At 44.1% G+C, this 16,567-nt stretch overlaps 1 protein-coding gene across 1 annotated transcript in view; it reads left to right on the top strand.

Moving 5' to 3' along the window:
* Window positions 1-16,567, top strand: part of Fbxw4 (F-box and WD repeat domain containing 4) — an 80,627-nt gene that overhangs the window by 13,616 nt on the left and 50,444 nt on the right. Inside the window, exons 2-5 of the mRNA XM_051146671.1 lie at window positions 4,419-4,514; window positions 6,920-7,105; window positions 7,721-7,853; window positions 12,284-12,378. Of these exons, the coding sequence (XP_051002628.1) occupies window positions 4,419-4,514; window positions 6,920-7,105; window positions 7,721-7,853; window positions 12,284-12,378 (510 nt within the window). The remainder of the gene's footprint in view (window positions 1-4,418; window positions 4,515-6,919; window positions 7,106-7,720; window positions 7,854-12,283; window positions 12,379-16,567) is intronic.

Raw genomic sequence — 16,567 nt, 5'->3', positions numbered from 1 at the left:
TGCTTGGTCCTACCCTCTTTCTTTGATTGGATCACTGTTGACAGGTGTCAGAGAGAGCAGATTTGGGGGGGGGGGAACCCTGATTTTTCAAGTATTGAAGTCAATAACGATTAACATATAGTTTGGCAACCAGGGAAGCTCTTAGAGAGGACTGGTGAAGGGCCTGAAAAAGCTGTTGCTTCTAACAAAATGGTGCCTTTTCAAGTCAAGTCAAAGCCACATGGAGTGCTCTTTTAAAAGCTGGGGACCACAGCAAGTGTATGATTATAGTGTTCACCTTAAGAGAAGACACCTGCACCTGCTGTTTGATAGCAGTGTTTAAAGCTCAACTTTGAAAGTTTCTTTCTGGTGAGACTCCTCAAGGGAGTCTCAGACTCCTCAGTAAAGTGTCACCCAGTTGCTGTTAAGTGATCAGGAAGATGAGAGAAACATCTTTATCCTAATCGGGAACTGTTCAGATCTTTTCTCTCTTCAGCTTCTCCTTCTGTGATCCACAATGTTTTGTTTGTAGCTTACTTGTGCCTGTTAAGTTAGACCTAACTTAGGAGAGGTGGAACTCTAAACCCTCACTGCTGGCGTGGGGAGGGGGGTTTGCAGGAAAGTGTTGGCTGAACCAGTGTATACTTTTTTAGTTCCAGTCAGCTCTTTTCCTGTCTCAGTTCTCCCTCCCTGTGGTACAGGTTGCTCTCTAGTAATGTGATACCAGGGACCAGTAAGTATTAGCATACCCATCTCCCCAGCAGCCTTCAGCCTAAGAGACAAAATGTTTGATATTAGAGGAGTCACTTTGAAAAGTTATAACTAAATTGATTAGAAGAAAAAGAAATAGTTCTTACTTTAGATTTTGTGTTTATAAGAAAATATTTCATGATAACATATAATCACTTTATAAATTATAAATTTGTTTTAGGTGTCATCTTTAAAAGGACCACACTTGTGTGAATTATGCTTAATAATAATATTTTATTTTGTTATGCTTGAATCATTTGTGTATGCACGATGCATGCGTCAGTATTGAAGCATGTGCCGCTGTGCACTAGTGAGGCTCAGAGGACAGCTTCTGGGAGTTGGTGCTTCCTTCCCACTGTGGGTTCAGGGGATCAAACGCAGGTCGTCAGGCTTGTGTGGCAAGCACTTTGATAGAGCCGTCTCTGGCCCTGTGTAAAATATTATCCTCATTTCAAAGGTGTAGAAATAGACAAAGTTACCTGGAGTTACGTGATGCCCCCTGGGGGCGAGTCTAGTTTTCTGAGTGTGCTTTCTGTGCTTCTTAGAACTTTATTTAATCTAGCAGTTAAAAATAAGCAGAGACATTATCAACTATGTGGTTTATTTAAAGAACTTGCTCATGACCCAAAGCATCATTAATATAAACTTCCAACCTGATATCTATAGAAACACATTGTACAGTGTCTTTGACTTAGTCTTGCAGTTGTTATTGCTTACTGTACAACAGTTTTCATGCTCGGATCCCTCACGTGTGTCGTTTTTAGTGGTCCCACATGCTCTATTCCATTGCGTTTGTGTGCTGTTCCCTCCCACAGGCAGGCATGTGGGCTGTTTCCAGCTCATACACTGTACAACATATTTCTCATTTGAGTTGTCTGTGATACAGTGCTCATAGTGGAAATATGAGAGCAGAAAACAGTACCAGCAAAGTGTAACTAAACCCATGTGCTTATAAAGTCAGAAGCTTGCCAGGTTTTCCCCTTAATAGATGCGAGTCAGTATTTAATAATTATTTTAAGGTACATTTCTGTAAACTAGTGTTCAGGAATGTTTTTCCCGGGGTTTCTTTGTGTGAATCCCACGTGCTGTTGGACATGGACGGCTGGATACTAGAGACAGGGTATTGTTTGAATAGATTTTTATCAGTTCCCTAAAAGTTTTGGGGATGAAACTTGTATTTACAATGTTAGGCTCCCTGACTCTGTTGTTACCTTTTAGTCCCCCTTTCCCACCCCTGTTAGCATTTCATATTTAATAGAATTGAACTTACATACCTTACAATTCATATGTTTCTGTTTCTCCTTTTTTTGGGGGGGAGTGTGCATATATTTCTTTTTTTCCCTATCTTAAATTGACTTTGTTTGTTTTGCCTTTTTTTAAAAAAATGAGACAAGATCTTGCATATAGGCGAGGCTGCCCTGGAACTCACTGTGTGACCCAGGCTAGCTGTGAACTCACAATGGATCTTTCTGCCTCAGCCCTTTGAGTGTTAAGGTCATACAGGTTTGTGCTCTCACATCCAGCTCAGCTTCTCTGTCTTTGAATGCACTGTATGGTAGTGTGAGGTGGCCATCTAAGCCAGTTTCTTGTCTTTGGCTTTATTGGTACTTGTTCAGTTTGGTCAACACTATCATCTATTTTTGTTTATTTATGCTAAGAGTTCAACCCAGAGCCTTACAAAAGCACATATCTTCTACTGCTGAGCTACCCCACCCCACCCCACACTGCCTCCAAGCTTCTATAATTTTAAGGAACATTTTTTCATTTATCAAATATTACATTGTAGAAGGATTGGGAAATATATAAAAGTACAAATGTCTCGTGCTTAAATAAGATATTAAGATTAGAGGGAGCCGAGTGAAGGGCAAAGGGAAGAAGGGAATTTTGATGAGGAATAAGAGATGACCCCCACCCCACCTCTGTCCTGGACTCACTCTGTAGACCAGGCTGGCCTCCAACTCACAAAAATCCACCTGCCTCTGCCTCCTGAGCGCTGGGATTAAAGGTGTGCACCACCTCCCAGCTGTTTTCCTGAGACACTGTCTTGCTGTGTAGCTCAGGCTGTCTTGCTGTGTAGCTCAGGCTGTCTTGCTGTGTAGACCAGCTGGCTTTGAATTTACGATCCTCCTGTCTCAGCTTCCTGAGCACTAGGGCTACAGGCCTGCAGCCCCACATCTGGCCCGATTGATGCCTTTTCATAGATATATGCAAAGCCCTTCAACATCTGGGTGTAGGACATAGAACCTCAGAACGTTTCCACCCTGCCTTGTTGGTTATTCATTACTATGAGGTTTTTTTTCATTTTTGGTTAACTAGCCCTTTTCTCAAGTTCATGTAAATGAAATATAGTATGTATAATATTGCCTTCATTCAGGATAATCTTTTCTTCTTTTTAAAGTTGGAGGCAGGCAGAGAGATGGTTCAGCTATTAAAAACACAGAGTTTGGTTCTCAGCACCCACTTGGTGGCTTACAGCTGTCTATAACCCCAGTTCCAGGGGCTCTCATGTCCTCTTCTGGCCCTTCAGGCACCAGACATGAACATGGTACACATACATGGATACGGAAAACCACTCATACCCATAAAAGTATAAAATAATCCTCTGCTGGGCCTTTTGCTGCAACGGCTATGCTATTTTTCTTTCTTGTTTTCAAACAGGAAACTTCCTTACTGGCCTTTTAAAAATATACAGACCCAGAGGCTGAGCATGGTGGTGTGTGTCTGTAATCCTCTCACTTGGGAGGCTTGAGGCAGAATGAATCAAGGCTAACCTAAGTGTGGAAAGAGAAATGTCTCTTCATTTGAGTTCAAGTCCTTTACCGTGTGTGTGTGTGTGTGTGTGTGTGTGTGTGTGTGTGTAATGTTTTTCCCAGACTGGCTTATTCTGTTCATTTTTGTGGGATAGTTTTTAATTTTGATAAAGTCTAATTCGCTAGCTGTCCTAAGAACTTTGCCTACCCCCAACAGACACAAGTTCCACCCACCCTTTTTTTTTTGTCCAGATAGATGGGTTTATATAATTTATTCTAATCGCTTTATATTGTAGATTTTATATGTAGATTTATTATATATAAACCTTTTCCTGTTTGGTGCGAGGTAGGAGTCAGGCAGGGTCCATCTTTTTCAAGATGAATATCCAGGAGTTTCAGAACTTGAAATTTAAAAAAAAAAAAAAAGGATTTATTATTATGTCACCCTCTTAGTCAATAGGCAATATGTCAGTCTCATATCATATTTTTATGGTGTGTGAGTATGCTCACAGTATTAGTGTAGGCAGGTGCAAGCACATGTGTGGAGGTCACAGGACAACTTCTGGGAGTCAGCTCTTTGTACCGTGGGGATCAAACTCATGCTGTGAGGCTTTTGTGGCAAGTGCCTCTTAGTCATGGAGTTGTCTCAGTGGCTCTACCACTTTTTTTTTGTCATGTTTTTCAGGAGATTGTTTTGACATCACTATAGATACTTCTAGTAGTTTAAAGGGTTTGAAGTAGTTTAAAGACTTCTGCTTGTATTTCTTGATTAGCCGAGTATGCAGATAGAGTTTTTCCTTCTTGATCTCATAATTCCTTTAAAACTTATATTTGGTTCTATTCTGGATGTCTCCAAGTCCTGACTCAGTAAGTCCATAGAATCTTCTCTTATTTGCAGTGAGTTGTAGTGACTGAGTTCTTTGTTCTGTTTGCGCCTAGGATGGCCAGCATCCCAGTAAAGGAACGGGTGAAGGTTTCTCAGAACTGGCGGCTGGGGCGCTGCCGAGAGGGGATTCTACTGAAGTGGAGATGTAGGTAAGTAGCATCTTGTTTTTTTAAAGTTGTTTTTATTTTATGTGTTTAATTTTTATTTGTTTTTTGGGGTGGGGTCTCAATATGTAGCTCTAGCTGTCCTTGAACTCACAGAGATCTACCTGTCTCTGCCTCCCAAAATCTGGGATTAAAAGTGTGCACCACTAAGCCTGGCTTATTGTATGAGCATTTTGTCTGTGTGTATGTCTATCTACCATGTGTATTCCTAGTGCTTTTGGAAGTTCTAGAAAAGACATCAGATCCCCTGGAACTGGAGTTTACAGATGATTGTGAGCTACCATGTAGGTGCTGGGAATTGAACCTGGATCCTTTGATAGAGCAGCAAGTACTGTTAACATCTACACCATCTTTTAGCCTTCTTGATTCTTTTAAGGCTTCCCAAGACAGAAGAGCACAATAGACATTAGATCATAGTGGCTATCTATGGTAGGGTAACTCCTATTGATTCTTCAGACACCACAAGCAGATAGGCGTGGCACTGGATCAGTAGCTTTACACCCTGATCCACAGGTAACAGGAGAGAGACAGAGACAGAGACAGAGGCGCGCGCGCGCGCGCACACACACACACACACACAGGACCTGGGATGAGCTTTTGAAACCTCAAAGTCCACTCCCATGGCACACTTCCAACAAGGCCACACCTCCTTGTCTTCCTAATCCTTCTCAAACAGTTCCACTCTCTGGTGACGAAACATCCTAATATATGAGCCCATGGGGGCCAGTCTCAGTCAGACCAGCACATCTGTCCTGCTTGTGTTGTTTCCACTGGTTCGGCTGATGTCAGTTGCTACGAATTATGTGGCAGTATTATGATAGAGAAGGTATAAAAGAAAAAGATGGATTTTTATGATGAAAGGCTTTACCTTCTGATTTCCGTTTGCACCTTGGAGTGGTTTTCTTACAAAACAAGGCCTCCCTTGTAGCCCAGGTTGGCCTCAAGCCTGCCGCCCTCATGCTTCAGGCTCCTCAGTGCTGGACCGCGAGCAAGCGCCGTTGGACCTGGCCGTTTGTGCCTTTTAATGTCAAAGAAAATGTCTCTGTCAGCCTTTTGCTCCTGGTGTTGTCTTTAGGGCATTAATTTAAGGCAGCCTGGCAAATAAACACAGAACAGTTACCAGGCTGCCCCAGGATTCTCCACTGTTCACCTGGCATGAACCTGGTTTCTTGTCCTGGGTGAATGTCTGTTTACCGCGTGGCTGTAAGTACACGAACTCCAGCCTCCTCTATTTGCTGCCCGTCGGAGTGCTCCACATAATTGTGAAAAAGATGTGGAAGAGCAATGTGGATGATGAACAAGGATGCAGGGGACTGTATGTGCTCCACACATGTTCTATATAACATATGCACACACTTGTGAAAACTGCATGAGCAGAATCCAGTTACTACAGAGTCCAAGCTGCATTTAATGGCCCGGCAAGTCAATTTACAGAGCTTTTCCACATTCCCATGACGCTTGTTCTAAGAAGCCTGGAGAAGGAACACAGCCCAGTTTGCTCAGACAGGCTTGGCAGTGGGACATGGTACACGGGATGAGTCAGCTTTCTCTTGCATTCCTGAGACTTGGTAGCTGCAGGAGTGTTAGGTAGGATAGGCACAGGTGGAGGCCTGTCTCTGTCCCCACCACAGAACCTAGTTGTCAAGTTGAGTGTCCTTCCCTGTCCTCCTCTTCTCTTACCTCATCTCCCTTGTCCTCTTCCTTCTCCCCCCTTGTTTATTGAGATGTTAATGTACTCTATAACGGGCTTGACCTGCATATGTGTCTAAAGATGGCCTTGAGCTCCTGCTCCTCCTGCTTTAGCCCTCAGGAGAGTGCTAGAAGTACAGGTGCGTGCCGATCTCCCAGCTTTAGTCTCATGCCATGGGACTGGACTGGCTTTTAAGCTTTTCTTTTTTGGAGAGAGGATCTATAGCTGTCTCTGGATGTCTCCTATCAGGTGCTGTGAGAGCTGAGCTCTTTCTAGCTCCTGAACTGCAGCATGCTGCTTTGGAGTTACTTTATATCACCACACTTACCCTCCGGTACAGTACAGAAATGTTGCTGTTCTTGGGAGGATCTAGGCATCCCTTGAGCAGGTTTGCATACTTTCCTAATGGCTAGATTCTTTTCACTTATAAATGTATCTTTGCTCCAATAGCAAAGGAATGGAATTTCCTAAAACTTACCTTTTCTCTATCACCCCTTAACTGACCTGTTGAGCAAGGCGTATATGTTGGAGTCTTGGTACCTTGAAACTTACCAGTTGGACTTAGCTAGAATGCAGAGGTCACTTTACCTGGATGGAAGTTTCCTTTGACTTCCCATACTCCTCTTCAACTTAATTTTTTAAGTTCTTATCTATAAAAGTACAGGCAGCAGTTTTACCTTTTTTTTTTTTCCTTTTCTAGTCAGATGCCCTGGATGCAGCTGGAGGATGCCTCTCTGTATATATCTCAGGCTAATTTCATCCTGGCCTACCAGTTCCGTCCAGATGGTGCCAGTGTGAACCGTCGGCCCTTCAGAGTCTTCGCTGGGCATGATGAGGATGTTTGTCGCTTTGTGCTGTCCAACTCACATATCGTCAGTGCAGGAGGGTAAGTGCTGGATTCTTATCTTCCCTTCTGTTCTTCAGGGGTCTCTGTCTGCCTCGAACTTTTCTGTCCCAACAACAGAGGATTAAAGAAGGAGACTTTAAAAAGGTGGTCTTTGAGCTGGGCATGGTGGTGCATGCCTGTAATCCCAGGAGGCTGAGAAAGACAGACCTCTGTGAGTTTGAGACCAACCTGGTCTATAAAGCAAGTCCGGAGCAGCCAGGGTGGTTACATAGAGAAACCCTGTCTCAGAAAAACAAACAAACAAACAAACAAACAAAAAAGGTGGGCTTTTTTGGTGTTGCACTCCTCATAACACTTAAAGCAGAGATTTACCAAAGCTGTTAATAGTTAGCCAGAGAAGAAAACAGGAAGAGCCTTTAATGCAAAGTGGAGCAGTTTTGATATCATTCAAGGGGAAGCTTATTTCTCTTCAGCTCTGTTAGCCCAAGTGTGCTGAAGAAGTAAAAATACTTAAAATCTCAGTGCCTCGTGGACCACATTGCAGAATGCTTAGCACATCTGGACGTCATTGGACACTGGGCTGTTTCAGTAGACGGTCTTCTTTCTCCAGAGAGAGTAGTTAACTCTTGGGGTGGGCTCTTTATTCTCTTGTAGAGATGGGAAGATTGGTGTTCATAAGATCCACAGCACCTTCACTGTCAAGTACTCGGCTCATGAACAGGAGGTGAACTGTGTGGACTGCAAAGGGGGCATCATTGTGAGTGGCTCCAGGGACAGGACAGCCAAGGTGAGGCGTTGTCCCCCTTATGTCCTGCTGTCTGTAGGGCCTGAGGTGAGAGGGTGGGTAGAGCCTGGAGTCCCAGGACTGGCTGAGACCACTGGGTGAGGGCACACAATAAATAACTTACTTATGCACCCTTGGCATGCAGCTTGCCATGCCAGGCTGTGTTCCTGCCAGCTGGACTGGGAGAGCAGTGGACAGTGGCCGGGACTCTTGCCACTCACTTGAAATGTGGTATGAATGCAAAAACAGAGGGCCTGGCCAGCTTTTCCTCCCTGAGCTGAGTTTCCTCAAATTTGTGGGTTGAGTTCTAACCCCAATATTTTATTTTAAAATCTCCTCCTTTTGCTTGCTCTCCATTTAGAGAAGTTAATTTTTCACCACCTTGTTTATAAGCAATCAGGCTGATAATTAAAACGTGTTTTTACTGCTTCTCTGGAGAGTGATGTGGTCACTGGCAGTGGAAAGGACAGGAAGGCTGCTATTGGTTGTGTCACTGTCAGGTTGCCTGGTCCACAGACAGCCACCAAGACATAAGAAGTGAAACTGATAAACAGTTGTCATCCTTGCTTTGTGGATCCAATCCATCCAGTCTTTGTGAAACGCTTGCTTCTGAGAAACAGAAGTATTTTCCAGTCTTGGGTGCAGCAGACTAGTCAGGAACCAGGCTTTGGGGCTGCAGTGGGAACTCTGCTGACAGTTCAGGACCATGCTAGCAAGGCTTGCTTACTCTTTTCTAGCATCTAGAGGTTCTACTGTAGCAACGCTTATTGATATCAGCAAATGGACCTCTAAGCCACAGAGAGAGACACGGACAGGTTAATCTCTAGAGCTTTTTAAAAAGCAACTTTTGTTTTTTGATAATTTCATACATGTTTGTATTACATCCTTGTTATCCTTGCCTTTCTGTTGTTTTCTTCCCACCCCTCTCAAACCCCCATCTTCCTTACAGATCTCTTAAGTATATTTGCTAGCTTTTGTTTTCATTAGTGTCTGACAGAGTTTGACTAGGGTTGACTTTATGAGCAGGTGTATGACAGGATACTATGCCTCTTCCTCTCTCAGAGTCTGTTAGTTGCCAATAGATGCAAATGCCTATAAACCTCTCTCCTCCTCCTCCTCCTTCTTCTTCATCTTTTTTTTTTTTTTTTTTTTTTTTAAGCAAGGTTTCCTTGTTTTAGCCTTGGCTGTCCTAGACTTGCTTTGTAGACCAGGCTGGCCTCGAACTCACATCAATCCGCCTGCCTCTGCTTCCCGAGTGCTGGAATTAAAGGCATGCACCATGCCTGGCTTAAACCTTCTTTCTTCATAGCTGACTGTTAGGAGGGCCCAGTGTCAGTTGCAATAGTTACTGAGTTCATGACTGCCATGGCCACCTTGTGCTTAGAAGATAGCATTTTGAAGTCCCTCCCCCTATCTTCTGGCTCTTAGCATTCTCTCCTTCCCTTCTTCCACAGTATTCCCTGAGTCTGAAGAGGGTGGTATAAATGCCCTGATTAGGGCTGAGCTTCCAACAGTTCTAAAATCAGCTTAAAGCCATGGGTATTTGCATTCACTTCTGTTCACTGCAAGAAGAGGCTTCTCTCTTTACAGCTAAGAGTAGCCTTTGTCTGTGGATGCGCGCAGGTCTTCTGAAGGTGCTTTGGTGCTATGTTGATTCAGCTAAGGAATAGCCTTAGGTTCTTCTCTAGAGTCTCAGATCAGTCTCTCTTTTTCCAGACAATGTCTGGCTATGTAGCACAGGCTAACCTTGAACTTGGAATTTTTCTGCCTCTTGAGATCATAGGTATGCGCCACCACATTCATGCTAGGATTATCTTCTAACAACGTAGACTGTAACCAGGCAGTGGGCTAAGTATTGTATTCATTTTCTCATTTTATCTTTTTTTGGGTAAATACGTTCCCTGAATAATTGTGATATATTTTGGATATATAGTATATTCTGTGGTATCTGCTCTATAAGGTTTTCTATTATTCTTACAAGATGTGTGTGTGTATGTATGTGTGTGTTTAGATAGCTGTCCTTGGACTTAGTAGGTAGCTAAGGATGACCATAAGCATCTAATTTTCCCTCGTCTATTGAGTGCTGGGATTACTTGTGTGCTTGTAGGTCTCCCAGTCTGTGTAGAGCTAGAGATCAAGCCCAGGCTCTGTGAAGCTAGGTAAATACTCTGCCAATTGAGCTGCATCTCTAACCCTCATGTTATTGTCAATAGCTTCAAAATGAACTTAACCATTATTAAAATTTTCTCTAGTAAAAAAAAAATTCTCTAGTAGATGAAAGTTTGTAGCTAGTTTCTTGCTGAATACAAGACCTCGAAAATAATCCTTTCTTAAGTCTGTACATTCTGTACCCCACGGTGTGCTAGTACTTTGTATTTACCCTCCCTTTCTTACACTGTGATCCTGAGACACAGGCATTTCCCCCATCTGATGAGCTGAAACTGAGACCAGGAAGACTTAGGAGACATCTCCATGGTCAAAGATAACAAGTCGTAGGCAGAGGCTCAAAGCCATACTGGTTAGGTTCCAAAGACTGTTGCTTGTTCTGTGATAATAGGCTGTAGGAAATATTTTACAATTTAGGTTTTCCTTGTTGTAGAATTTTTTTTTAGGATGAATTCTCAGCCTTGGAATACCTGAGTCAAAGATCATTGTAGGAGCTTCACCACCTCCAGTCTGCCTTCTAAAAGGGCTGTATAAATGATACTTTGACTGGATATTTTCCAGGTGGGTCTGTTTTGAATTGATAGTAAAAATCTGACTAGATCTTTATTATGTCAACTCTTGTCCCTCAGGTGCCAGGGGGCTCTGCTATTGGACAGGCTCTCCTACTGATACTTGGAGTTGGCAGTGCACTTCCTGAGTTACTCGCAAAGATCAGGAACCTTGTTCTGTGGTTTGTAGGCTCTCAGATTCTACCACTTATCTCTGTGGAAGCTACTAGAAAACTCAGGTTTATGCTGTCCTGGAGATTTTGTAAATCAGGAGTACCTTCTTTATCTTGCAAGCAAGAACCTGACTCTGAGGGAGTTCAGAAAAGGCAAAGGTCTCGTCCAAGCTGGGCAGTCTAAAGGAAGACACCAAAGGGACATCTAGTTATTACCAAAGGGTTTGGCTGTCAGGTGCAAAGCAGATGCCAGAATCCTGGCTTACAGGAAGCATTGAGGTATTTGCCCTTGGGCTTTTTTTTTTTTTTTAAATGTGTTTTGTTTTGTTTTGTTTGTCCCCCCTCATCCAGAATATTCTTGTTAAATTTCTTTTCTTAGTTTTGGGAAAAGTTAGCCGTACTATCATCCCATCCCCCACTCCATCATACCCACAAAGTCTAAGAAACGCTTTCTCCTTTTATAGGGAAGAGATACCATGTGACCCTAAGAAGCAAGACCACCCCCATTCCATCATCTGCCCCTTACAGTGAAGGAATGTTTTCTTAAGTTCTTCCATCTAAGGTCCTGCCTGAGTTTGCTGTGTTCCCCTTATAGCTCTGCGGGGACCTTGAGAGGTCATTGATCCATCTAGCTGCCAAAGGATCCCTCTGTGGCTGCTCTGGGGAGAGCCCTGTACATTTGAGGTTTCCTTTCTGTTTGGCTAGAGGCTTACGGTCCTGTGTGTGTCATCTGGGGTGGGGTGAGGTGAGGGGAGCCTTGTGCTTAATGGGAGATTTGTAAATGCACTGACTGCCGAGAGGCTCTGGGAGTGTTGATTAGAGTTAAGCCCAGAGTGGCTGCTAATGTACATTCCTGACTGATAGGGACCAGATAGTGTGCTCCAAGCAATATTTTTAACCTGTGGAGATATGGAAGCTTAAAAGAGTTAAGCTTTTCTGCTACTTTTGGTGACACTAGGTGCTAAATTCCCTGCTGACATGAATAGCTTCGGATCCTGGGCATTATGAACAAACAAACAACAGCACACCACCTCCTCACTTTGAAGTCTCCTTCCCATTCTTTCCTTGTTTTGCAGGGTTTTGTGTTTTTTTTTTTTTTTTTTTTTTTTTCTTTCCTCTTCTAACAGTGTACATGTCTCCCCTCACTGCACCTTGATTTTCCTTCCTCTCCCTATAGCCAAAAGCAAAGTTTTGGTGAAGGCTAGAAAGGAAGGTCCACAGACTTGAGGTTTCTGAGAGGCAAGCTGCTTCTGTCTTCGCCCTTCGCCCTTCGCCCTTACATCTCACAGTGGGGATGTGGGGCTCCTCACTGTGGTACAAAGTGGACTAATAATAAGGGCTCTCAGATGGAAGGAAAGGTGGGTGAGTGGGGGCTGAAGCAAGGTCTGTCTCTGTGGTAGGTGAAGCAGATGCTGGAGAGGCCTCTCTGCTGACACCCTGAGCTCTGTCTTCAGGGCAGTCCATTATTCCTCCTCCCGCCTGCTATACATTTCTTCCTCCGAATTCCAGGCAATGCCAACAAGAGCATTTACTCTCCTGTTTCCAGGTATGGCCTCTGGCCACGGGCCGGCTGGGGCACTGCTTACACACCATACAGACCGAAGACCGAGTCTGGTCCATTGCTATCAGCCCATTACTCAGGTAAGGGAGATATGTTTGGGTTTTTAAAATCTCATACAAGAGTGTTTTCAGTTTATTAGGTCAGATAAGGTAGAGTTTTTCAGTAGTATATTCTAGGTTGCTATGAACCACTCTCCTGGAGATGTAACATTTTCCGGAGACTTGAGGTCTTTAGGTCTTTTCACATACTTGGGAATTGAGATAACCTTTCCTTGACAACTGATGGGAAATGTTAAGGAAAAGATAACCATTCTGGATGTAAATTAAGTACTGCTCACCTTTCTGGAGCAGATGTCCTTTGTGGTTGCCCCAAAACAGAGGCTTCTCAGTGTACCCGAGAGGGGATAGCAGCAGCTAGCCTGCTGTCGTGACTCATCTCTGCTTTATTCCCTGAAGATGTCTTCTGGAGTATCCCTTACAGGCTCTGGATATCAGGGGAGGAAGAGAGGTGTGGGGCCTGCCCACGGAGCCATCATCCACATATGCAGAGGAGTAGAGACATGACAGTTGTAGTGGAAGGGCAACTCTGCTTTATCATTTTATCTGTATGGTACTTTGGCCTGTGCACTCCTTGAGTGTCTGGTGCCCATGGAGACCAGAAGAGGGTGTTGGATTTAGAACTGCAGTTACAGATGGTTCTGAGCTACCATGTGGGTATCAGCAGTCAAATCCAGGTTCTGTGGAAGAGCAGCCAGTGCTCTTAGCTGATAAGCCATTGCTCCAGCCCCTATCTAGGCTATCTTTAACCAAGGCAGGCCTCTCCCTCCCCAGTAGGGTTTAGACACTTACCTATACCCAAACTATCTGAAGTTAGTAGCATTTGTCTTCTTGGATTTTCCTTGACGCGTCTCATCTCACCTGAATGGAATTGGGCAGGCTATACGGCTGCCTACTCCACCGCCTGATTAAATCAGTCACTTGTTCTTAAAAGCAAGTTGGTGGCCCTTTTGCTCAGCCCCCTTCACCCTCTTTCTCCTCACCTCATGGAGCCTGTAGCTTTCCTCTTGCTCTCTTCCACAACTCCCTTTCAATTTTTTTCCTTCCTAAGAATTAGAGCCGATTAGCCACGTCATTAATTCTTCAATTTGACGGCTGATATAGCAGGACCTGAAACACATTGCTGACCCCAGAGAATGGAGACCCCATTCCTTAGCATATTGACGATGGGAGAAGTTAATTAAAATTCCACAGAGCAGAAGTGTCGGCTAACCTATAAACCTGTCGCTTTTCAGAACAAATCATTCCAGCATCTTAGGAAAGAGGAAAGGAAGAGAGTGGGGAGTGGGGAAACCAAGTGTGTGGGAGCTCTAAGTAGGAAAATGGAGTCGACTGGCTTTGTCCCCTAGGCAGTTTCTTCCTAATGCCACCCTTCTGAAGCTTAGTAGCCAGGCTTGTGTGTCTGTGGGCTAGAGTAAGTGAGTGAGAGGGACAAGTATGGTGGTGACTTAGTCGTAGTGATTACGGTTGGCTTCAGGAGACTGGACTCTGGGGCTAGAGATAGCCTCTCCATGTGCTCACTATGTGCTCGCTGAGGTATGGACAGGCTGTCCGCCTGAGCCCAGCCTGAGCCTCTCCATGTGCTCACTATGTGCTCGCTGAGGTATGGACAGGCTGTCCGCCTGAGCCCAGCCTGAGCCTCTCCATGTGCTCACTATGTGCTCGCTGAGGTATGGACAGGCTGTCCGCCTGAGCCCAGCCTGAGCCTCTTCTACCCTAGCTACATCTCTGCAGAAAAGACCATACAACACCATTGCAGACGGCGTCAAAAGAAATTGAGAATGGAATTTTCTCTCCTCATTAAGAGGCATTTGAGATCACAGTAAACCAAGTTGCAGGGTTTTGGCCATAATTTTAGAGCCTGACTGGGGGTAAGGACATGACTTTTTAATATTGGGATCACTGTGCTATGAGCACCACACTGGTAGCAGTTAGTCCTGCTAGCCAGCTGTTCTCCCTGTGCAGACCCTCTGCTACATCCCTTTTGGGTCCCTCTGTGCTTCTTTACGTTCTTCTTCAGTTTCCTTGTGTATTTTCCTAGTCCTGGATGACTCTTTTGCTCACTGTTGTCTACCTGTTTTGTGTTGACTGTGAAGTTATTTGATATGACTTTTTCTTTAATTTCACAAATGAGGTCTGGAACTGTTTGTTTGTTTGTTTGTTTGTTTGTTTGTTTGTTTGAGACAGGGTCTCACTCTGTAACCCTGACTGGCCTGGAACTCACAGAGATCTGTCTATATGTGCCTCCCCAGGTCTGACATTAAAGATGTGTGCCACCGTGCGTGGTAGACTCTGGTTTAAAAAATATTGCAAAACTGCGCAGTGGTGGTGCATGCCTTTAATCCCAGCCTTCAGGGAGACAGAGGCAGGCAGACTGATGTGAGTTTGAGGCCAACCTGGTCTACAAAGTGAGTCCAGGACAGACAAGGCTACATAGAAAAACCATGTCTTGAAACATAAAGCAAAACAAAACAAAGCCTGGGCTGAGTGTGGTGGCGTATGCCTTTAATCTTAGCACTTGGGAGGCAGAGGCAGGAGGATTGTTGTGAGTTCGAGGCCAGCCTGGTCTACAAAAAGAGTCCAGGACAGTCAAGGCTACACGGAGAAACCCTGTCTCGAAAAACCAAAACCAAAAAACAACAACAACAAAAAACCCCCAAAACTCAAACAAACAAACAAAAGCCTGGTGTGGTGACACATGCCTGTAATCCCAGCACTCGGGGAGGCAGAGGCAGGCCAATCTCTGTGAGTTCGAGGCCAGCCTGGTCTACAAAGCTAGTCCAGGACAGCCAAGGTTACACAGAGAAACCTTATCTCAAACAAACAAACAAACAATAGAAAACAAAAAAAGGGGCTGGAGAGATGGCTCAGAGGTTAAGAGCACTGGCTAAGCTTTCAAATGTCCTAAGTTCCATTTCCAGCAACCACATGGTGGTTTACAACCATCTATACTGGAATATGATGCCCTCTTCTGGCCACAGGCATACATGCAGGCAGAATGCTGTATACATAATAAGTAAATAAATCTTAAAATTTGCATTTATTTATTTATTTATTTATTTATTTATTTTGTGTGTGTGTGTGTGTCTATGTATGCATGGTGTATATGTGTTCAAGTGTACTTGTGTCATGGTGCACACGTACAAGTTGGAGGACAACTTTCGGGAGTTACTTCTGCCCTTCTGTCCTATAGGACTTAGGGATAGAACTTGGGTTGACTTCTCTCTTAAAAAGCATGTGTTGGGGATTCTGACTTTACACTAGACATCCAGGGCACGTGCTGGGGTTTTATTGCCTCCCCCCTCTTTTTTTTATACTCAAAGACTATATTGGGCTAGGGTCTTTATATTGTATTGTTAGGTTCATCTCTGTCTACTTCATCCATGACTTTGAGCCTTTAAAAAAAAAAAAAAAAAGAAAGCTCTCTACCTGGGGGCATGATGGAGTCTGTTTTTCTTCCTAGCACTCTAAAGGAAAAGGCAGGTGGATTCCTCATAGTGATAGCCTGAATCAAAATGAAACTCATCTATTCTTTTAACCCTGGCAGGCACCAACTTTCAGCCTCAAGGCCTGTTCTTCAGAGCAGTCTGGGAGATAAGTTCTTCTTTGCCTGCTCCTAGTAGGGTGACTGTAGGCAAATCTGTTTCCTCTTCTTTACTCAGTACAGACATGACTAGATTATAGTAAGAAATGACCTGAAAGAATGTATATAAAGACTGAAAAGCTAAAAGTCCTATAATAGTATGCCAACTCCCTCACCATCTCACCTAATACAGCAGCTGCTTGGTGCTTAGTTGCTTTCAAGCCTATTTCCTAGGCGCCCCAGGCGTCTCTTGCCCCAGGAGCCACACTGCTCTTTTGTAGTCTTCTTGAGGTAGTCTCCACAGGAATCTCTCTTCCTTTTCTCTTCCTTTTGAAGTCATTCTCAATGGCTGCCTTCTGTCACCTCCCTGCCACTATTCCTGTTGAATGTGTTTGTCAATCACTGAGTGACATGGTCCTGGACCCTTAACAGCACGAGGGATTATGAGCAGCCACTGCCCTAAACTCCCCTTGCTCCTTCCTTGAGTAGTTAGAAGGAACCTGGACAGTGAAGACACAGGCCTTGCACTAGTCTTTTCTCAATTAATGTCTTTCTCCATTAAAAACAGTTAGTCTTGTGCACTCTGTTGTTGATGCTCTTCATTTGTTAGTTTTTTTCCCTTTTAACATG

The sequence above is a fragment of the Acomys russatus genome, chromosome 5 (assembly GCF_903995435.1).
Source record: "Acomys russatus chromosome 5, mAcoRus1.1, whole genome shotgun sequence".
In the NCBI taxonomy this organism is placed as follows: Eukaryota; Metazoa; Chordata; class Mammalia; order Rodentia; family Muridae; genus Acomys; species Acomys russatus.
This window is presented reverse-complemented; position numbering and strand designations above follow the sequence as displayed.